This window comes from Erpetoichthys calabaricus, chromosome 4 (genome assembly GCF_900747795.2).
Source record: "Erpetoichthys calabaricus chromosome 4, fErpCal1.3, whole genome shotgun sequence".
Classification (NCBI taxonomy): domain Eukaryota; kingdom Metazoa; phylum Chordata; class Cladistia; order Polypteriformes; family Polypteridae; genus Erpetoichthys; species Erpetoichthys calabaricus.
In genome coordinates this window covers 331,998,853-332,023,435 of record NC_041397.2, presented here as the reverse complement: position 1 = coordinate 332,023,435, position 24,583 = coordinate 331,998,853, and the positions used below count along the sequence as shown (strand labels likewise).

The 24,583-nt window shown below is 42.1% G+C and overlaps 2 protein-coding genes across 34 annotated transcripts in view; one reads left to right on the top strand and one right to left on the bottom strand.

Moving 5' to 3' along the window:
• LOC114641392 (C-type lectin domain family 5 member A-like) overlaps nucleotides 1-24,583 on the bottom strand; it is a 1,576,682-nt gene that overhangs the window by 926,760 nt on the left and 625,339 nt on the right. For 3 of the 33 annotated variants that reach the window (XM_051925972.1, XM_051925970.1, XM_051925969.1), the window contains exon 5: nucleotides 22,916-23,101. The exons of the other annotated variants lie outside the window; for them this stretch is intronic. In XM_051925972.1, coding sequence (XP_051781932.1) covers nucleotides 22,916-23,101 — 186 coding nt within the window. The remainder of the gene's footprint in view (nucleotides 1-22,915; nucleotides 23,102-24,583) is intronic. 33 annotated transcript variants of the gene reach the window in all.
• LOC127527375 (CD209 antigen-like protein E) overlaps nucleotides 1-24,583 on the top strand; it is a 381,022-nt gene that overhangs the window by 150,196 nt on the left and 206,243 nt on the right. The window lies entirely within an intron of this gene.

The following is a 24,583-nucleotide window of genomic DNA, read 5'->3' as shown; positions in this document are numbered from 1 at the left end:
CGTCTTTTCCTCTTCCCTGGCAGCTCTATCCTTAGCATCCTTCTCCCAATATACCCAGCATCTCTCCTCTGCACATGTCCATACCAAGACAATCTCTCTTCTCTGACTTTGTATCCCAACCGTCCCACCTCAGCTGACCCTCTAATGTCATCATTTCTAATCCTGTTCCTCCTCGTCATACCCAATGCAAATCTTCACACCTTTAACTCTGCCACCTCCAGCTGTGTCTCCTGTGCCACCGTCTCCAGCCCATATTACACAGCTGGTCTCACTACCGTCCTGTAGATCTTCACTTTCACTCTTGCTGATACCCGTCTGTCACACATCACTCCTGTCACTCTTCTCTACCCATTCCACCCTGCCTGCACTCCCTTCTTCACCTCTCTTCCACAATCCCCGTTACTCTGTACTGTTGATCCCAAGTATTTAAACTCATCCACCTTCACCAACTCTACTCCCCTCATCCTCACCATTCCACTGACCTCCCTCTCATTCACATACATGTATTCTGTCTTGGTGGTCCTACTGACCTTCATTCCTCTCCTCTCATATCTCCACCTCTCCAGGGTCTCCTCCACCTGCTCCCTACTATCGCTACAGATCACAATGTCATCAGTAAACATCATAGTCCACGGGGACTCCTGTCTAATCTCGTTTGTCAGCCTGTCCATCACCATTACAAACAAGAAAGGGCTCAGAGCTGATCCCTGATGTAATCCCACCTCCGTCACTCCTACCGCAGACCTCACCACTGTCACACTTCCCTCGTACATATTGTGGTACCCGGATGGAGGTGGTACCCATCCGGGACACCCGAGAAGACCGGAGGAGGGCTTGTGCCACCTCCAGACCTCGAGGGGACGACTGCCCTGGGAGCCGCGGGTATAGAGCTGGGAAGCTCGACCCTGTAGGGGACTATGGTCACCGCCAGGGGGACCCCAATACCTGGAGGACCCTGGACCTCAGCACTTCCGCCACACCAGGAAGTGCTGGGGGGAAGAGGAACAGGGACACCCGGAGTGCTTCCAGGGAGACAGCCGGCACTTCCGCCACACTGGGGCGTGTTGGTGGGAGATTGCTGGGAACACACCTGGAGCACATCCGGGTGCTTATTTAAAGGGGCCGCCTCCCTTCAGAGATGGACTTGAGTCGGGTGGAAGGAGGACGAGGTCTCTTGAGGAGAGAAGGAGGCGGTCTGAAGACAGAGAGAGAAGGCATTGTGTTGGCCTGGACTGTGGGGTATTGGGGGTCTGTGAGTAGTGACTTTGTAAATATGGAAGCCCTAAATAAATGTGTGTGGGGTGATTACAACGTGTCTGCCTGTCTGGGTCTGGGTCATATTCCACAATATCCTGCACAACTCTTATGTACTTCTCTGCCACTCCCGACTTCCTCATACAATACCACAGCTCCTCTTGAGACACCCTGTTATATGCTTTCTCCAGGTCCACAAAGGCACAATGCAACTCCTTCTGACCTTCTCTAAACTTCAACATCAACATCTTCAGAGCAAACATCACATCTGTGATTCTCTATCTTGGCATGAAAACCTCCTGCTGCTCACTAATCATCACCTCACTTCTTAACTGAGCTTCCACTACTCTTTCCCATAACTTCATGCTGTGGCTCATCAATTTTATCCCCCTGAAGTTACTGCAGTCCTGCACATCCCCCTTATTCTTAAATATCGGCCCAGCAGTACACTTCTTCTCCACTCCTCAGGCATCCTCTCACTTTCCAAGATTCCATTAAACAATCTGGTTAAAAACTCCACTACCATCTCTCCTAAACAACAACAACAACAACAACAACATTTATTTATATAGCACATTTTCATACAAAAAGTAGCTCAAAGTGCTTTACATAATGAAGAAAAAAAGAATAAAAGACAAAAAAGAAATTAAAATAAGACAACCTTAGTTAACATAATAAGGAGTAAGGTCCGATGGCCAGGGTGGACAGAAAAAACAAAAAAAAAAAAAAAAACTCCAGAAAGCTGGAGAAAAAAATAAAATCTGTAGGGGTTCCAGGCCACAAGACCGCCCAGTCCCCTTTGGGCATTCTACCTAACATAAATGAAATAGTCCTCTTTGTAGTTAGGGTTCTCACGGAGTCACTTGATGCTGATGGTTATACAGACTTCTGGCTTTTAATCCATCCATCATTGTTGGAACATCATGGTGCTTTGGGTAGATGGTGGTGGCACAAGCCACCACCAATAGGACACCGGAAAAGGAAACAGAAGAGAGAGTAGGGGTTAGTACAAATTTTGAATGAATAGTTATTATAATGAATTGGATATACAGAGTGTCAGGATTAAATTACAGTGAAGTTATGAGAAGGCCATGTTAAAGTAATGTGTTTTCAGTAGTTTTTTAAAGTGCTCCACTGTATTAGCCTGGCGAATTCCTACTGGCAGGCTATTCCAGATTTTAGGTGCATAACAGCAGAAGGCCGCCTCACCACTTCTTTTAAGTTTTGCTCTTGGAATTCTAAGGAGACACTCAGTTGAGGATCTGAGGTTGCGATTTGGAATATAAGGTGTCAGACATTCCGATATATAAGACACCTTCATGCTTCCACAGGTATGTCATCTGGACCAACGGCCTTTCCATTCTTCATCCTTGTCATTGCTGTCCTTACTTCCTCCTTGCTAATCCGTTGCACTTCCTGATTCACTATCGCCACATCATCCCACCTCTTCTCTCTCTCGTTCTCTTCATTCATCAGCCTCTCAAAGTCCTCTTTCCATCTGCTCAACACACGTTTTCATCTTTATGCTTTATCAGCCTAACCTGCTGCTCATCTTTCTCAGCTCTGTCCCTCTTTGTATTCCACCGGTCCTTTTCTCCCTCCTTAGTGTCCAACCTCTCTTACAACTCATCATACGCCTTTTCTTAGCCTTCACCACCTCTCTCTTCACCTTGCACCTTATCTCCTTGTACTCTTCAACATTAAGCTGGTGTTCAATATAAAGAGACAGGTTACCTGAAACTGTTAGCATTCTGGTATAAGACAGTTAAGAGACTCGTGTTAGTATAAAGAATTCCTCCACTGAAGGTTTACCATCTTGGTCCAGTGTTGATGCTTTTCAGTGAGATTTCTGACATTTCAAAAATCAATCATTAAAAATGGAAACAGGGAAGTGCAATACATGCCATCCATTGCTGGCAAACGAACAGGACGTCGATTTTATCCGTCAAGGCGTCACATGTGAATTTTGTGAAAGGGCTAATCCTTACTGATAACACAAGCTGTTCAGAATATTTTGTAGATCGCTAATGTTTTCATTCTGTCATGGCAGTTCATCTTTTAGATTTCTCTTCTCTGAGAATGTAACCAAAATGATTTGAGGTCTGGAATTGATTAGGAATTCTCAGTCCTTCACAGACACTCTTGAAAGAACACACCTCAGATGTAAATGGGACCAAGTTAGGTGCTGAACTGTCATTTGTAACTGGTAACTAGTTAAGAAAAGAAGAAAGAGTTTAAGAAACGGTGAACGGCTCTTTAAGAACAGAACATGAAATTAAGGGCCTGGGAATTAAAAGTGATCCTTAAAACTGCTGCTTGCACAATAATTGCCTCACCGACAGTAACTGACGTCTAATTAAAAAGATTGATTTGGACCAAAAACCAGCAGCCATTCCGGCCCACCAGGACCTGAACTTCAGCACCCCAGAAATATGATATTAAGACAAAATTCCAATCAGAAATGATCTTGTAGAGCGTGTTGGTCACCCTGTGCAGTTTGTAGATACGGGTGAGAAGAATCTCGTGTTTTCATGAGGAATGGAGAGGACAGCATTTTTAGTACAAGGGGCTTCAATGGGGAGCCCATTGGGGTTTAACTGAAGAACAGCAAACACCATTGAGTCATCCATGACAAGATGAACTCTCAAGTTTCTTGTGTCTGTCACACACTCCACATGTCCTGCCACTGAGAGTCACCCTAACTGAGGGTGAGAGTAACCTAAACTGACTGAACAGTGGGCTCATTTATGAAGAAAATGTGTTCTGTAAAACAACTGACCATCAAATAATGAGAAGAAGAAAGAAGAAAAAAGAGAACTCATTTATTTATCATTGAATTTGTACAAAGGCCAATAATGTTACAGAATTAACGCTGAAAACAATGTGTCCTGCTGCTGAAGGTGGTTAAGATCTCAATGAAACTATCCAGTGGCCATCATGTAAAGTGAAATAACTGAGGCTTTCCAAAGTATTAGTGGTCAAGCACCCCAACAGAACTTCAGTTATTAATATTTGAAAGAAGTAGGTCTGAAGAAGATGACTGTCAGCATAGTTACTTTACACCTGCTGTGACGGGTGACCTCAGCCACTACCCGTTCGGGACACCAGCTGGATAGGAGGACTGGAGAAGAGAGTATCTGCAGGGCACTGCGTTCCCCGGGACGCTACCATGGATTCCCTCAGGGCACACTGGGAGTTGGAGTTTGGCACAGGCCTGTTGGGTTCCATGGGGGCCGCCAGGGGGGCTGCTGACCCTACTTTGGGCTTTAATCACACCTGGGAGTGATTCTGATTAATGAGCCACCTGGAACAGTCCCAGGCCCTCCCGCCTCACTCCATTCAGGAAGCCAAAGTCCGGAGGATGAGTTACAAAGCCTGTCTGAAGAGGAGCGGAGGCGAAAGGAGAGATGAAGAAGAAGCAGATGACAGCAGGGACTGTGTGTTTGGTGCTCTGTGTACTGTGCTGTTGAGGGGAGTGAGGGAGATGTGCTTCCCTTTTGTTGTGCTGGAACTCGGGTCTCTGCCTGTCTGTGTTGGGGTTGGGGCAGCTGGAGCGCCCCTGGTTTCCACAATGTGAATTGCAGGCTTATCTATTCATGAATCCCTCTTCATGTAACTTCTATAATGTGTCTATTATGAGTTACATGAGGCTTAACATAACATATATTTTTAATATTGACACATATCATACCTTAGTGTTAAGATTAATATCAAATACTCAAAACCGATTAATTACCTTATCTGTACTGTCTGAAAGGACCGAGTGCCTTGCAATGCTGAGGTGTAGCCCATCTCTTTGGAAAAAAAAAAGTGCCGTCTCTTCCAGAAACTGCCATCCTCTGTTCTCCATTATATGAAGTCATTTTGTGTGGGATCTTACAGTTGACAAAAAACAAGTGACAAGCCAACAGACAAAGTGACGAGCCAACAGACAAAGTGACGAGTCAACAGACAAAGTGACGAGCCAACACACAAAATGACAAGTCAACAGACAAAGTGACGAGCCAACACACAAAGTGACCAGTCAACAGACAAAGTGATGAGCCAACACACAAAGTGATGAGTCCACACACAAAGTGACGAGTCAACACACAAAGTGACGAGCGAACAGACAAAGTGACAAGCCAACAGACAAAGTGACGAGCCAATCGAGAAAGTGATGAGCCAGCAGACAAAGTGACGAGCCAACAGAGAAAGTGACGAGCCAGCACACAATGTGATGAGTCAACACACAAAGTGACAAGTCAACACACAAATTGACATGCCAACAGACAAAGTGACAAGTCAACACACAAAGTGACGAGTGAACAGACAAAGTGACGAGCCAGCAGACAATGTGACGAGTCAACACACAAAGTGAACGAGTCAACAGACAAAGTGACGAGCAAACAGACAAAGTGACAAGTCAACACACAAAGTGACGAGCCAGCACACAAAGTGACGAGCGAACAGACAAAGTGACGAGCCAACAGACAAAGTGACAAGCCAACAGACAAAGTGACGAGTCAACACACAAAGTGACAAGCCAACCGAGAAAGTGACGAGCCAGCAGACAAAGTGACAAGCCAACAGAGAAAGTGATGAGCCAGCAGACAATGTGACGAGTCAACACACAAAGTGACGAGTCAACAGACAAAGTGACGAGCCAGCAGACAAAGTGACAAGTTAACACACAAAGTGACGAGCCAACAGACAAAGTGACAAGTCAACACACAAAGTGACGAGTCAAGAGACAAAGTGACAAGTCAACAGACAAAGTGATGAGCCAACAGACAAAGTGATGAGTCAACACACAAAGTGACAAGCCAGCACACAAAGTGACGAGCCAGCACACAAAGTGACGAGCCAGCACACAAAGTGACGAGCCAGCACACAAAGCTTCGTCATGAGAGCCTTCAGCACAGGACTGCCATCATGGCTATGGCTCTAATCATGTTTCTTAATCTCTAACGATAAACCTCTTATTGTGATTTGTCTCATAAATTTCTATTAATTAAGAGAAATCTATGTACTGCTTTTTGTTTTATAATTCTATCTCAAAATCTCCTACATTTGCTGCACAGAAATTAATAGCCAACAAAATTGCCTGTGCCTGCTAACAGAGGCTAATAAAGTCCTCTTGTGTTAAACAGCACTACAGTGGCACCTCGGGTCACGACCGTAATTCTCTCTAAAACGATTTGGGTCGAGACCTGAAGTAATTTCCCCCATAGGATTGTATGTACAGTAAATACAATTAATCCGTTCCAGACCTTACAAAGTGTATGTAAATATATTTTCTTTAAAGATTTTTAAGCACAAATATAGTTAGTTACACCATAGAATGCACAGCGTAATAGTAAACTAAATGTTAAAACATTGAATAACAGAAAATAGTAACATTGTCAGAGTTCACGCTACAGCCTTAAGAACCGCTCGCTGTAAACACTTTTTTTTAATGAGTTTTAAGCACAGGGAATAAAAGGAACATTTGAACAAATCCGTAATTTAATAAACAACCAAGAAAAGAAACCTTGTATGAGTCGAGTTCTGGCATGAAGGAAGTGAGCAGGAAGAACTAGCCAGTCGTAGAAGGAGAGTTTTGTAGCAAATCGCCATGAATCTTCCTGGCTTTCTCTCATAACATCGCCTCACTTACGATATCCTCTGCAAGTTGCTTCTCGTTCAGCCACACTAGCAGCAGTTTTTCCACCTCTTCCAGCACTTCAGGCCTCTGCTTGGTTAACACTGGAACTCCTTTTGTAACATCAGCTGCTTTAATTGGCTCTTTTTGCTTTAGAATAATTGAAATCGTAGATTTTGACTTCCAGTAACACGAACGCCACGCTCACACTTTTCAATAATTTCTTTCTTTAATTTGATTTCAATTTTCATCAAACTTTTCTTCTCACCACTCTTCACTTGCTTAGAAGCCATGTTTAACTGCAAAATTAATGCAAAAGCACACGAAATACTGTACAGCACAAAGAGCTCACAGTGAAAGCACGCACATCTGACTGAGAACAAAGCAACACGTGCGGAAATCATCGGTGTGTACAAAGCGAAAGGGAAACTGGCTTGTTCGTCAACCGAGTGTGTGGTCGTGAACAGATGCAAAAGTTTGGTGAACTTTTTGGTTGTAACTCGATTTGCATGTGTTCAGAGACGTTCGTGACCTGAGGTTCTACTGTACATATTATTTTACTGTCACATAAATGGAATGTACATACTGTAAGAAAAATCACAGACAAGCATAAAGTGCTGGGAAACCTGCAGGCAAGCCCTGTAAAATGATTTAAAAATACATTGACAAGGAGAATCGTCTTGACAGACACGAGCCTTCCAGGAATAAGGAAGAGGCAGATCCAGGTGGACAGACACTGGAAGTGATGTCACGAGCGGTAAAACAAAACTGGACAACAACCATACAAGCAGTAGAGCAAGACCAGCCATGAACATCAACACCAGTGGTCTTGCAGTCCTTCACCTCTTAAGGCCACCACTGCTAGACACCTCTGGTGCATGGAGCTCATGAACCTCTGAATCTTCAGAAGGGCCTGACAAGTTGTATGTCCAGATGTTGAGATCCACAGCATCAACAAGGTGAAGGTCAGGAGGAAACGCAGGCCAGGGCAGGCTGTGCAGATGTCAAAGATTTAAAGACAGTAAGACACACCATTTGAATGAGTAACCTTTAGCACATCTGCCAAAGGAGTCGCCCTTTTGAAGTTAAGCCTTCATCTCCTACAATGTCCATTATTATTAATTGAATATTATTTTCCCACACAAACACACAGCCTCTCCTAGAGAGGCTCCTGTCATACTGCTGCAGTTATATTTACTTCAGCCTCAAATTCATGGGGTTACAGTGCAATAAAGACGTGTCTCAAAGATCCTGTTTCTTTATTCTTGAAATGACAAGAACTCTGCAGACCTCCAAAGAGCAGCAAACAAGGAATGAGAACTCAACAGCCATGAAGTTGTAGACCTTGAAGTGAAGAAGACACCATGAACTGGTCCTTTACTTGACATAGCGTCACTCTCTAGCTATTGACGTATGTATGCTTATGTGCAGCTCCACTGACAGTCACATGTAATACAATGTTAATACACATTAGTGACAGGAATGTCGACGGGTTGTGATTTTAATAAAATCAGTAAATGAATTTAAACAATTAGACAAATAACTTGTATTAAGAAAGACCTGACACTTGGTTTATAGTTTTTATTGTTCTGTCGTACATGTAATCCATCAACATCCAAATTACAGCATTTACTCAAAGACAAATCAGAGCATTGATGATTTTGATGATACGACATCGCTGTTATTGAACTGAACGATATTATCAATAAAATAAAAATGACACCAAAAGTCAGTAAGGAAGAACTTCATGGTTTGTTATTCAAGATGAGTTATTATGTTCTGATGTTCAGATTATTCAAAGACTACTGAAGAATGTTTGCTTTCCCTCATTTATTAGAACATAAACGGAATACTGAACAATGCCAATTGTGTTAAGTACAGGAGAGAAGCAGACGCATGAATCAACTTGAGGCAATGATTTAATTGTCATTCATTTTAATGTCATTAACTAACACTCCTTCAGAGACCGACGGAGGCTCAGTGTGCCTGACTCTCTTAAGAAGTTAAACATTCATTTAGAAGATGTTTTCATAGATAATGTCATTGGTTTTTTATTAAATGTCGTGTTTGCATTCCCTGCACTGGAGAGCCGAGGAGGGCACTGCGCCTGAAGTGACCTGCAAAGGTTTGTTGTCCTAAATATCATGGTATCCATGTTTTTATTTGAACCATTCCTGCCTCATCCTAACATAGTCTGCTATTATTACAATAACCTTCGTAAATGAATATGATTAGTAAGAGGATGGAGAGATCGATGGATGGATAAAGAGTCAACTTCTTCATATTAATGTCTTCTTCAAAATAAGACCAACGTCAGGCATTGCTTTTGGTTATTGAACTCTTTATCTTCTTTTACTTTGCTCTTTGTTTTACTCATTGACTTTGGTTGCCTTCTTGGTGGTCTTCCTGGCTCTGACCCCATTTTTGCTTTTGGGCTATGAATTTTACGCTTGCCATTCTCTGATGAGTACAAACAACACCCATCAACACATCTGTGTCACACGAAGAAAGAACTAAAATGTCAAAGCACAGTGAAACAAGGGGATCACAATGAGGGTTTGCTGAGAAAGGACAACCTAAGGCTTACAAGTCCAATCCTTCATCGAGTACTCAGAATCCAAAAACAAAGCAACAAAATCCACAAGAACCAGAAAACCAAGAAACGTCCTCACAAAGACTGCAATGCACTTCTACAATAACATGCAGAGAGACGTAATCAACGTCCTCAACCTGAACACATCGAGGCTGAAGGTGAACCCTCAGCAGTAACGTCAAGGTGGCAATGACAGAGATTGTGGACCCTCATAGTTTGCCTCAAGTCCTGTGCAGTTGTCTCTATTCCTAAAGAAGAGTTGGTGAGGTCCCTGATACGATTATCACCTGGTGGCCGTGACCCCTGTAGTTATGAAGAGCTTTGAGCGACTTGTCATCAGACACAAGAAGAGCAATACCAGTTCACTTACAGGGCAAACAGGTAGGTCAACTGGGGACACTGTCTCACTTGCCCTTCACACTGCCCTGTCACATCTGGAGCAGACGGTCAGCTATGTGCGGATGGTGTTCATAAACTATAGCTTCATCTTCAGCGTCATCCTCCTCAACAAACTGGCTATCAAACTAAACAACTTGGGTCTCAACTCAGACCTGTGCAACTGGATTTTAGATTTTCTCACTAACAGACCACAAACTGTGCGCATAAGTAAGGACTTCTCTTCGTCCATAACACTGAACACTGGGGTACACAGGGCTGTGTGCTGAGCCCTCTGCTTTACTCCCAACTTCAAATCTACCCAGGATACTAACATCATGATAAAGTTTACAGATGACACCACAGTGAGAGGCCTGATCTCCAATAATGATGAAGCAGGCTACAGAGAAAGATGCTCAGCTACCATCACTGGAAGACATCTTCACAACCCACTACAGCAGAAAACAACAAGCATTTGTATTGATCAACCCTCCCTGGCCATAGCATTTTTACTCCTCTGCCCCCTGGCAGGCCCTTCAGAGCCCTACATGCCCGCACTACCAGGCTGAAGAACAGTTTTCACCCAAAAGCAATCAGCCTATTAAATGCACAACCATCACTGCCCCTCCTTATAACAGAGACCACCAGTGATAGAACTGAACGTCTACATCAGCCACACACACTCACACACTTCTAAGCACTCCGGGTGTTCCCGATCCTCTTCCCCCCAGCATTTCCGGGTGTGGTGGAAGTGCTGAGGTCCAGGGCTCCCAAGGCATTCGGGCACCCCCTGGCAGTGACCACAGGCCCCAACAGGGATGAGCTTCCATGTTCTGTACCCGTGGTCCCCATAGCCACCAGGGCGGTCGCCCCCACATGGTCTGGGGAAGGCTTAAGCCCTCTTCCGGTCCTCCGGGGTGTCCCGGCTGTGTCGCCCCCCCCCCAGCCACCTGCGACAACAGTGACAATAAAGGTATCTCGCATCAGCTGACATAACTGCTCAGAATGCTCAAGACAGGCTCTGTACGGTCGATTGAAGAAGTTCTCAGCTTACAATGAGTTTTTACTCGAGCTTTTCACTTGTAGTCTTTACTCCTTCGCTCTTGTTGTATCTGCAGGACTCTCTGCTCTGTTTATTCTCTTAATGCTCCTTCTATGCTATAAACCTCTTGAGCCTAACTTTCCCAGTTTGTCGTCTCCCAGCCAAACCTGTACTCGCTGAGCTAGTGTATCTATCGCTCATCAACTTATTATTACATATTTTTAACTTCTTACATGGTCATCTACAAAATGTTTCTTCTTCCTCCCAGTGTGTACTCTCATTCACACTTCTATGTGCATTGATACTTTATCATGTCTCTCATCACCCACTATTTGGGATCCAGAGCTTAATCTCACACTTGTCTCTGAGCCAATGGCTTATCCTGTACCATTGTAAGACCCCGGAGCTCATATTCGTTTATCCTCAACAACTGGGCGCTTTAATGACCTGCTGCTTTGGAACTCATCAAAGACCTCCTTTCTATGCAGAGGAACCAACGTTCTCCTTCTGCAATTCCCAGTTAAGAGATGACTCAGTAAAAGTATGCTGACTCTGATGTTTTGATATGGATGGACCCTACCACACTCAAGATTGACAAACCGTCATTCATTCATTTGTATGCAGAACACAGGAAATGTGTATTGTGGATGCTAGTGTGCACTATTGCTCCTCAAACCCAACAGACAGACACTGAGGACACAGGGTAAAAGCAACAAGAGTTTCTTTTTATTTCTTTATCTTCTTTCCCATTGCTCTTCAGCACCACAGTCACAAGTACAATACAATACAATACAGCTTATTTTTGTATAGCCCAAAATCACACAGGAAGTGCCGCAATGGGCTTTAACAGACCCTGCCTCTTGACAGCCCCCCAGCCTTGACTCTCTAAGAAGACAAAGAAAAACTCCCAAAAAAACCTTGTAGGGAAAAATAGAAGAAACCTTGGGAAAGTTAGTTCAAAGAGAGACCCCTTTCCAGGTAGGCTGGGCGTGCAGTGGGTGTCAAAAGAAGGGGGTCAATACAATACAATACAGTACACAGAACAGAACAATTTCTCAATATAGTAAGAAATAAAAAATATAAATTTTAGAAGTACAGAGCAGAATTTAACAGTAAATGACATATCCCATAATAAGATTTGGATTTGTTTAGAGTCCTGGAGACCTCATCCTTCAAGCTGCCTCCCCCATTTGGCCATTCCACGGCTGAAACAGTGCTGGGCCAGCCAATCCGATGAACGGACCCCTCTTTCCCACGATTCCTGAGATCCTCCATCAGTGATGACTTTTCCTTAGGCAGGCAAAACAACTTGGCAGGTGGGCCATGGCACCAAGTGCCACATTTGAGTACCGAAAAGAAAAACAGAATAAGTGAGGGTTAGTATACAATTATAACTGTCATGTTACTTATGTTTAAGTGCTAATGACTAACAACAGAGATGCAGTCTGTACAGTTAATCAGCAGCTCTAGTCAGGGTGTGCTAAACTGAAGTAGTGAGTCTTCAGCCGGGATTTAAAAGCTGAGACCGAAGGGGCATCTCTTATAGTAGCAGGCAGACCACTCCACAGTTTAGGGGCCCTGTAACTAAAAGCTCGACCTCCCACTGTTATTTTATTAATCCTTGGAATCATAAGCAGACCGGCATCTTGAGATCTTAATGTGCGCTCTGGTTTGTAAGTCATGATAACTTCAGACAAGTAAGCCGGACCTCGACCATTTAATGCTTTATATGTTAAAAGAAGGATTTTGAAATCTGCCCTAAACTTAACCGGGAGCCAGTGTAAGGATTTAAGAACTGGAGTTATGTGTTCGTATTTTCTTGTTCTTGTAATAATTCTCACAGCCGCATTTTGGATTAACTGGAGGCTGTATAAAGAACACTTTGAACATCCAGTGAACACCGCATTGCAGTAGTCAATCCTACTAGAGATAAATGCATGAATTAGTTTCTCAGAATCCTGTTTATTTAAAAAGCGCCTTAATTTCCTAACATTTTTAAGATGGAAGAAACATGTCTTGGACAACTTTGTAATATGCACTTTAAATGACCTGCTAGAGTCAAAGATAACTCCTAGATTGCGGGCTGATTCAGTAAAATTGACTGGGATTCCCACTGAGTTAAATGATGACAAAATATTGTTGTGATCAGCATCATTCCCTCCAACAATTAACATCTCTGTTTTATCTGTATTTAAAGACAAGTAGTTCTTATTCATCCTCTCCTTTAATTCACTAACACAACTAATTAAAGACAACATTGGAGAAACTTCATTTGATTTAAATGAAAGGTATAATTGGGGGTCATCTGCATACGAGTGAAAATTAACATTATTTTTCCTAATGAGAGATCCCAGTGGAGGCATGTAAAGTGAAAACAGTAAAGGTCCCAGTACTGAGCCCTGCGGGACACCATATTGAACTTCTGTGTATAATGATGGAGTACTGTCAGCACATTTCTGTACATATTGGAATCGATTTGATAAGTAAGAACTAAACCAAGCGAGCACGGTGCCTGTAAGCCCAACATCATTTTCTAGCCTGTGTAGTAAAATAGAATGGTCGATGGTGTCAAATGCTGCACCTAAGTCCAACAACATAATTACAGTGGACCTTCCTTCATCAGAGGATATCAGAATGTCATTTACAACCCGTGTTAGTGCCGTTTCTGTACTATGACCAGTGCGAAAACCAGACTGGAATTTCTCAAATAAATTGTAATACGTAAGGTGTGACTGAAGCTGACTGGCGACTACTTTTTCTAGTATTTTAGAGAGAAACGGTAAATTTGAAATAGGCCTATAATTATTTAGTATGTGTGGGTCTAAGTCTGACTTTTTAAGTAATGGTTTAATGACTGACACTTTTAGTGCATCAGGTACTGTGCCATGCAATAATGAACTATTGATAATGTTTAGGATAGGCGCTGCAAGAACATCCATTGCACTTTTTACTAGTTTTGTTGGCACTGGATCTAGGGAACAAGTAGTGGGCTTCATTTTAGAAATTAAACTTAAGACTTCCTGCTCAGTTACAGGATTAAAATTACTAAAGTGCTGAGTGCAATGTGAGACAGGGTCTGCTAAGCTAGTATTTGGTTTGTACTGTGATGCAGAGATCTGGGATCTTATATTTTTAATTTTCTCATTGAAGAAGTTCATAAAGTCTGTACTGCTAATGTCTGTTGGTATTTTGCACTGTTGATCTGAATTTCCATTTGTTAATTTAGCCACTGTTCTAAACAGTACCCGAGGATTTTTATTATTGTTATCTATTAATGTAGAATAGTATTCTGAGCGAGCTTTAAAGAGGGCTTTTTTATATTTATTAACACTCTCTGTCCATGCAATTTGAAAGACATGTAGCTTTGTTGTTCTCCATCTGCGCTCCAGTTTTCGACACTCTAATTTAAGAGCTCGAGTGTTTTCATTAAACCAGGGAGAGTTTGTATGTGCTTTGATCACTTTTGTTTTAAGGGGAGCCACTGTGTCCAGAGCATCTCTCAAGGTCACATTATAATGTGATGTTAGCTCATCTAAATTGTTTTCCGTGTTTACATTTGATGTTAATTGATCTGAATGGTTTTCCACAATTACACTCGACTTACTCAAAGTATCTATAAATTTTGAAGCAGAATTACAATCTAGATGTCGCACTGTCTTTGTTTTAATCTGGGAGTGTGTTGGTAAGGTGAGGACTAAATCAAATGTAATTAAGTAATGATCGGAAATAACTTCATTTAATGGAGTAATAATTAAATTTTGAATTTCAACTTTGTAAGTTATAATTAAATCTAACGTGTGGTTATGATTATGAGTTGGACCTTTGACATTCTGACAAAATCCTACTGAATTTAACAAATAAGTAAAACATTTGCTAAAAGTGTCAGTTTCCACATCAATGTTTACATTAAAATCTCCCATCAGTACTACGTGATCATAATTTATAGCCAAGTCAGATAAAAGGTTGCTAAATTCAGTCATGAACAATGAATACGGCCCTGGTGGTCTATAGACTAGCACTATAATTGTGTTGGAATCTGTTTTAATATTTAAAATGAATGCTTCAAAGGATGTAAAGTTGCCTAAATTTTTAGAAGTGATTTGCATTTTGTTACAATGAATTATTCCAAGGCCCCCTCCTCGACCTGAATCTCTAGACTTATGAAGGAACGAGTAGCCATCTGATGACGCCTCAGCTAGGGGGACAGTGTCACATTTACTAAGCCAGGTACAAGTAAACATACAACCAGTCACAATTATTCTTTCTTTGCTCTTCTCCTCCACACCTCCCAGCAAGCATTGTCCACCTCCTCACGACTCAGGCTCCCGACTGGGTTTGAGGCAGTCCTTTGTATATTATCCAACCCAGAAGTGCTTCTGCTCTTCCATCCACATGACCTGCCAACAATTCCAGGTCAGGTGCATATCTTAAATTATTCACCCTGAAAATACTTCTGGGCTTCCGTTCATGTTACCTGCCAGTACTTCCAGATTAGGCGAGAATCTTGTCTCCCATCATCCTTCCACAGCGTCCCCTGGCGGCACCCATGGTACTCTGTGGGAATCTGGGGCACCACTACACTCCAGGGAAGCTGCCATCTAGTGTCTTGGAGTGTGCAGTGCCTTAAACAAGCTGCCATCCCCCATCCTTCCAAAATTACGGCATCCTGGCCTGGTTGGGCTGCTGGCCGTTCCTTACAGTATTTACAGTCTTACTCAATTGTTAGTGACTTACCGACTTTATTGGTTTAATAACATAAAATCCCTGACCTTTGTTAGGGCGCCACTGAATGTGCAGTTTTCCGGGTTCTTGTCCTGTCTTCTGGAGCACTTGGCCTCTTCCTTCTCACAGTGCGGGTCACCAAATTATGTTGTGGTAAAGAACTTTCCTCTGATTTCAAAGGAGGCAGTCAAGTAGCCCAGATGAGAATGCAGAGCATGACTTTATTTGTAGAGTATCCACAAATGTCTCAGTCCATGGAGTGAATAATCAGTTAGAACAACTATTACCTAAAACATCACGTCATCTAACTCTTAATATGCAGAATCTTATCAACTTAACCAGTCAAATACAGCTACAAGTAACTTCATACACAGTACGTGTTGATTCTCAAATTTTTCTGAATGCTGTCTCTTTAATAAGGGAGTTCTGCAGCTTTTCCCATCGATGTTATCATCTCTTTATATGAAGGCCGTTTGGCTTCCCATCAGTTTATTCTCACTTTCTAAAGGGGTGTTCATTACTCATTTACCTCATTTTAATCTTCATAATGACTTTGGTGGTTCCCCTAACATGAGCTTGAAGCAATATTTACTTAACCCTTTAGTTACTTTCAGTCCTTATCTTTATGTTTAATAATTCAATGTTTTGTTTAATAACAGCAATGTTCTTGCCCAAAAGTGGCCACGTCAGAGTCCAGATCTCAAATCACTTCACAACTTGTGGCTGGATATGAAAAGACTGTTCACTGACAATCTCCATGACACCTGATAAAGTCTGAGCAGCTTAGTGACAAAGAATGGAGGGGAAATGTGCAAAATGATAAGAGACAGAGAGACCTGTGCACACAGACTCAAGGGTGTCATGGTGGGGACCAAGGGGGCATCTACTAAATACTGACATGAAGGGCATGAGAATTGATGGCATCACTGATTCTGTGTTTATATTTGTCATGAATTTAGATCACCTTGAAGAGATCTGTTTTCACTTTGATATGAAATAGTTACTGCGGTGGGCTGGCGCCCTGCCCGGGGTTTGTTTCCTGCCTTGCGCCCTGTGTTGGCTGGGATTGGCTCCAGCAGACCCCCGTGACCCTGTGGTTGGGATATAGCGGGTTGGATAATGGATGGATGGATGGATGAAAGAGTCAATCTGTTGATCAGCGTCCATAAAGCCAAATTTAATCGTATATTCTATAACTTGTAAAAACTACCAATGTATTGAAATCACTGAAAATATACCTGAAACACCACATCACTTCATCTAAAAAAGGGAAGATAGAAAGGAACATTTGGCAGTGCAGGAGACAATGTGAAATGAACAGGGAGGGTGGCTTGGATCATCAAACTAATGGAGTGGACAGAAAGATAACAAATTTCAAAAATGGCAGCGAGCAAACGTTAATGCAGCAACTCAAGTATGTAAAGTGTGACATATCTCCTAGCACAGAGAAGTTCATTCTCTCAAAGTCAGAATAGAAATAAGGACACTGGTCAAGGAAGTCAAACAGACTTTATTAAGCAATTCAGATTTATTCTGCACAAAGTATCACAGAGCACAGCATCTCAAGTTAAGAATACAACAAAACCCGGCAATGCAAGATCAATGATCAATTACATCAAATGTATTAAATTAAATTAAATGTATCAAATTAGATCAAATCTAATCAATGATCAATGCAATGTGAGATGTGCTCCTAGAACAAATCTGCAAAAGTGTAAATACTGTACATACTGGACAATATAAAATAAAAACTACTGAGGATCAAAATATAAAAAGAATTAAAATTAAAGAGTTCAGCACATGCGACATAAGCAAAAAAAAAAAACAAACAAAAGAAAACCATCAATATAATTAGAATTAAAAATATCAACTCAAGAGACAGAGTGGAATGAGAAACGTCACTCTTAAAAAAGTCAGATCATCAGTAGTTGGCTTGAGAGTCCATAAGTGATAAAACTTGTGTTAAGACTCGGACATTAATAACACAGAATAGACGTCATGTCATGTGGTAGTAAATGCTCTTCACGATGGCAGCTCTGATTGTGATAAACGCTCAGTGATGTTCAGTTTCTGCTCCCTTCCAGATGTTCTCCATTTCTGTATGTTTGTCATAACGAATGGCTTCAGATCTTTAGACTAAATGTAATATTCGATAACAGGAATCAGAGTAAACGTATCACATCATTTATAAGTTGCTGCCTGTCTAAGATATTGAAGTAATAAAGTAACCCCACAGCTGTATCGCCATGTGTAAGAGAATTGTCTCTTTAGTGAGTCACACAAACAGCTGAACAAAGATCATTGATAACAAGACGCAGCCAGCCTTACTGAATCTAAACCTCGGCATATGTTGTCACTTGCCGTGACAGTGAAGTTGTCACCCTAAGGTTTCTAGAAGATCACTGAGTCTTGAAATCGAAGGAAATCTCAGACAAGATGAAGAAAAACGCAAGTGAAATCAGGAAAGCGTCAGCCATTGCTAAGGTCTGTGACTCCACAGCACCACAGTGACAGCCATCATCTCAAAAACATTCAGAAAAGAGCAACATCTTCATAGGAGAAGCTGGCCTGAGTCAAGAAGTCTCAGAGGATTCCAGAAGAAACACCCAAAGAGTTTCAGAGGCTCGTCAAATTGCTAACTTGTACTAACAGAAGTGCTGACATGAACAGTTTATGCTCATGAAAGTCTGATCTCAAATTATAAATCACAGAGTGTTTAGTTCTCATTACTGCTGCTAAAGTTGCACCAGCCAAGCACTGAGACTCTGATCTGCAATGACACCTTCACATCGGTCACTGAGGTGTTGGATTAATAACTTTGTTCACTGAATAAAGAAAGCAGTGATTTAAAAACTGTATTGTGTCTTTCCTCAGGTCTCCTTTTTCTAATATTTCATTTCTCTAAAGGTCAGAGGCCATGCATTGTGTAAAATATGTAAAAACAGAAAATACCAGGAAGGGGGTAAATACTTTATCACATCACTCAAGACAGACACAGGTTGGTGACGTATCTTCATTTTACTGAATGCTGAAAGGACTTGAATGTGTTGCTTGTTACACAAATATAAAATTGTTTTATAAAAATCAGAACTGTGCATTTCCTCTCATATATAAATAAAGTTTTATCATTTCATCAGTTATCTCTAACCAGCATGTGCAGTTCAGGGTCCGGGAGTCTATTTAGTCAGAACTGAGAAGAAATCACAGACCAACACTGACATTACAATAAGATGTCAGCTTTCATGTCCTCCCAGTCCTGTATGTAGAGTATGTTGTCACTCACTACCTGTGTCACCTACATGACAAAGTGAGGTGACCGTCTGGACTCGGCTCAGACTAGCAGCTCTATGATTTACTGATGAAGTGATCCTAACGATTCCTGAAGACAGCAGCTCTGGCAGGTGACTGGAACTGTTGATAGCAGTTTAAATAGGAAGCAGAAACAAAGTGGACTCACAAATCCAGTGAATAGGATTTTCACATATGTGGTTAATCACCTTGTTCTTCTGCAGCTCTATCATCAAACACTCTTCTTTGTCATCATCGCTGGCTCTGAAACACAAGAGGAGCTGTGAGGCCTTCTCCTGACCTGACTGACCTCGTAGCCTCACACACATCACCTGACTTCAGACATTAAACAGATGAAAGGCCACCAGGCTGTGCAGCACAGAGGATTGTAAGTCAGCAGTGTGGCTAATAAACTGAAATTCAATCCTCACTGGACATGGGCAGGCTGGGCCTGACTTAGCCATGGTGGGTGAATTAAACTAAATTATAAAGGACACTCATAATAGAAACCATACTGGACGATGACCCCCCACACACACCCCACCCTGAGTTAGGGTCGTCATTGTTGAAGATTGTATCTTAGCTGACAAATTCTGCATTCGTATATTCTGATTCAAATGACACAACTCTACTTTTAAAGATATATATAAGGTACTGTATATTAGCACAAAGGTCTCTGAACATTAGCAGACACACTTTTGATGGTTTCTTAGATATCCCACTACATAAAATTAGTAATGCTGGGTTCAAAAACCACTTGATCTTTGTAAAATGAATGAATACGTCAAAGCCTTCATTGTGATTTGTGTAACTTGACCGTTTTTTCCGTGTTGATTGACGTGACTTTGAGGCTGACGTCTAGAAATGCTGCCATTGCTTCCTGCTTTCTGCCTGAATACACTTCTGCTAATCTGCAGTAGCCGTCCTCAGACACACGACTGACTAGTTCACTTTATCAGGCCTCTGATGATTCTGAAGACTTGGCCTTTTCTATTCTACTAAAGCCTCATGGCCTCGTTAGTGTTTATTATAGAGTGGCTTCTGCTCTTCTCTGAGCGGCCATCAGTGCTGCGGTGTCTCTTGTGACCCTTAACCATGCTGATGACCTCATTTAAGAGCTCATTAGACACTACAGCTCAACATCTGACCTAAACTAATACATACAAATACCATTTAACAATTTAACATCTGCTGACAATTCAGTTTATAAATGAAGACATCTGAACACATCACTTAAAAGAACCAGTGGTCCCTCCATTGTCTAAACCCACTTCATCCTGAACAGGCGCCCAAGGCAGGAACAATCCCTGAACAGGGAGCCAGTCCATCGCAGGCAGAGAGACACACACTGCAGGGCCAATTTAGCATCGCCAATCCACTGAATGTGTGTGTTTGTGGAGCACCAGGAGGAAACCACGCAGACATGGAGAGAACATGTGAACTCAAACACAGTGAGGACCGGGGTACCCTTGTCATCTTACAGTGGTGTGGCAGTGCTACCAGTGTGCCACCCAAAACAGAGAACCAAACCTGCGTAACTATATCTATGATGACATGAGAGTGAAGCCTTCTGTTACTAGCAGATGAAACACCATCACTACACGTGACGACACATGCTGATGACAGCCCACCTGTGTCTGTTATCGTTCATCTGCTGTCACATTTCATGTGTTGTGTTGGACTCCTCGTCTCTTCTTGGTATTGAACTGTTCTCACTGCTCTATGGGATACGTGAATTGTGAAGAGTGCACATGATAATAACATGAACTAAAACTTGACAAGTCATCATATTGTACTTACCCCATTAATAAGAAATGAAGATGAATGTGGGGCAGCGTGATGAAGTTCTGCCCAAGCATATGGTACTCGGCTCATTTCAGAGATTGGCTACCCTGTGCAAGCCTGGCTTTTGGGCAGATTTTGGGCTCTTTGCTGTCTGGATGGTGTGCAGCTCCCTCAGTTGGATACTGCAGGCAGGAGTAGAGTTGTATGGATGAGTGGACTCTTTATGACCAACAACATCCCATAATCTGCCTATTATATGTCAGCTATCACACCCGCAGTAATCCACTTTGTGTCCATTCACACTCCTACCTCAGCCGCTTCGGCTCATCACTGTCCCTGTGGCACCCTGTGGCCTCGTGGCACCTCAGTCGTGTGTTTAAGTTCAGAAATGACATTCTCACTTATTTACTTGTAGTTTGGTTTACTGCACTGCAGAGCGTTTGTCATTTGTAACATATTTCATTATTGTCTTCAGAGCTCTGAGAAACGACATTCATGACTACATGTGTGAGGCCAGCAGTCCTGGCAGGATTAGGGAAAGGAGTTGATAAACGTGAAGTCAGCAGTCACCGGCCATATTTATGTGATATTTATACAAAAATGGTGTGTGATTCAATAATGTCAGAAAGGCACAAATTATTGTGATGTCCGTTCATCTGTTTTATGTTATCAAATAAGACAGCAGACAGTGTGTTTGTGTCCTCTAATGACAGTAAAGTGTCATCTGTAGGTGACCCCCTTTCTGCTCCTGCCTAATACGGTTTTGGAGCTCATTCAGTCAAAGTGAGACGTCTCGACTGAAAGGAGTCTCCTTACCTCTTGGATTTCACAGGTCCGGCGTCCATCCTGGTAGATTTGATTTCTTTACTGATGTCATATCCGCCAATCCAATAATATCTCCCTGTAATTTTGATGAGAGCAGCTGTACTTTTTAAAAAGTCCTGTTAAGAAAACATGAAATGAAGAAGTTGATTTACAGTTGAACTTGCATGTGTCTTTATTGTATTGAATTGTCTTCTCTTAGTCACAATCAATCAAACACATTTCATCTCCTTTTTAACTTTAATATAAACTGGCCTGAGTCTCACTTATAAATGTAACAAACAGACAAAACTCTCAGTGTGTCACCTGCTTTTATAATAAACTGAGCTATTGTGTCACTTCTTGTGTCACATGAGCAGATGGCAGTGATGCCCAACACTAATAATGTGTCAGTGCGCTAACAGAGATACTGGATACTAAATACGACATCCCTGGGGGAAATCTCACAAAAACCCCAGCGCCTCAATGGAAATCAACCAATGATAGAATCTGCAGACATTTGTACTGATTTGGGTCTTAACAGGGGCCTATCACCTCAGAAGGGCAGTTCAGTGGCATTCTGGGTTTTATTTGGAGTGATTTAATGGCCACCTGGTGATTTACATGAAAAAATGATGAACAAAACTTAAATTGCTTTATCTACTAATTGACTAACTCATCACCAGTGACCCTTTTGTCCATTACGTATCTCCCAGACATCCAACCAAAAACCAGAAATGCATGTAAACGTAATGTAGAAATGGCAACTCTAAGAGCTCCTGGAGCCAAGAAAGAAGAAACAGCAATCTAGGATTCACAGCATGTCTGATGGCGTCAGTTGTAGCGAATGAAGAAAGACGCAGAGAGTCCTCTGAGAGAATCGTTTTCTTTCTCACACAGTCAACACTAAACAAAGGGTCACTGAGACTTTGATTAAAATGGCAGTCACTCTGAGCCTTTGAAATGTGTTGACAGATTCTCCAGATCTATTGGAGGAATCTGCTAAAGAAAGACATTCCTGCTGTAATAACATACTGAGCTGACTCCACTTCAGATTAGACCTTCTGGGATTGTTCTTGAGATGCACTTTCAAAGAGTTTTGTTTTTAATGCTCCTGTCCTGACAGTTTAACTTATAGTATACAGTTTGAAGACAGACATTTTAAATCCACCTGCGTAAATGACATACCAGCATGTCAGAACTTTCTATATTCACTAGTCGTCCACCGCTTGTCTCGCACCAATCCTGGCTATCCTTCAATGTCAGATTATTAGTGGAGATGAAGTAACATTTGGAACTGAAGGGGACCCAGTTCACTTTACATACAGGGCAAGTGTTATCTGTGGAAAACGAAACAAAAAAGCAAATGAAAAACAAGGGATTAGATGAGCAAGGAGCTCACAGTCTACTAACCCTGCAGCAGAGCACTCACCGGGAGACGTGTTTGTAGCATCGCAGTAGAATTCCTTCAGAACATTGAACTCCATGGACACTTCATCAAGTTTCTCATTCAGAGTTACGTACTGAGACTGCAGAGCACTGTTGTTACTTGTCAAGATGTAATTTGCATTTCTTAACTCCTCCAGCTCTTGCTCCTTGTGATTTATTTTTATGAAATCTGAGGAAAACAAATCATATCATACAATCAGTAATATAAAATAATATATCTTTTACACTTGAGATAAGAGTGCTCTCAGTTCTGCAGTGATAAAGAATCCCCTGCCTTGTGTTCTGCTCATTTTACCCCATCACAGTTTGTAATAACAGATGAAGATTGTGCCTTACTACTTCTCAGTGTGTAACAGCAGCTCTGTTTGTCAGCTTTTTTATTTTAATCAATGTAAAGGGAGTATAAACAAGCTGAGATAGACTTTAATCTTTATTTGTTATTTGTGTCAAGTCTCAACATCCGAGGCCCTCACCTGACCTCAAACAGTCCACATGACCCCCTAGTAGGTCGTAACCCAGAATGGCACAGTTCCAAGTGAAAGACAATAAACTGGTTTTGAAAGTCAAAGTGTAAAAACAAAATAATAAAGTGTGTCACGCATGTGTGTCCTTAGGTCACCTTCTGGTCTCATCTGAGGTAAGCCTATCATTTTCATTATTTTTATTTCAAGTAAACAGGGAGACCAGATTGGCACCCAAACATTTAGTCTGAGTCCTGTCCTTCCTTAGTCTGACAACAAGTAGCGTAGTCAGAAGGATTTTGTGCCTTACGATGTCAGAAATGTGCCAACCTGGCACAATCAGTCCAACAATTGGTGGACCAGTTAAACCAGTTACAAATTCGCCATAGGCAGACCTGGCAGAAACCAAAGTACAACTTGAGCAACGGAAGCCCAGTGCCTTGGACGAGGACAGGGACCGGCCCAACTGAAGTCCTAATGTGTATGCGGGATGACGTTGAGTTGTACCTGCTGATTTCTGAGCACACTGCTGCCCGACACTGCTGTCCAACATGAATGGACATATCCACTTGATTCTTTCCTAACAGGGGAAGTGTAACAGTGGTATTATGGTTTGGAGGAAAACGATTGGCATGGTAGCACAAGGTTAACAAATGCTAAAGTTTTAGCCCTTGGCTTCACAGTGATAGTCTCTTGAGTGTGGTCTTTCAACAGGATCAGAGCTCCATAAGGCAGTGCACTTATCACCTGAAGGAGACATCACCTCTTGGGAGTGCCTCGCTTTTACAGTTCCACGACTCCAAGGGGCATGGCCAGTTACCCTCAGTGGGCATCCTCTCTGACCTCTGGGTGATAAGAGAGATACAAGTGTTAGCAATAGCGCCCCCTGGTGTCCCAGAGTGGTAGCTCTCACCTCAGATGACCCTGGATGGTGACCCCTGAACACAAATGCATGACAAATGCAATGCAGTAACTCGGCCACAGGAGTATTTTTCAGTACCTGACCGAGACCCTCCATGCCGTCATTTTCAGAAGCGTATTTTATATATTTGATACATTATAAATATGATACAGTAATTAATTTAGCGAAAATCCCATCCTCGTCTCCACTTCTATTCAGCAGGGAGCGGTAGCTCCCTTGTTGGAATGAGTTCTTTTGTAATTGCGGCAGGTTACATAACCCAAATCTA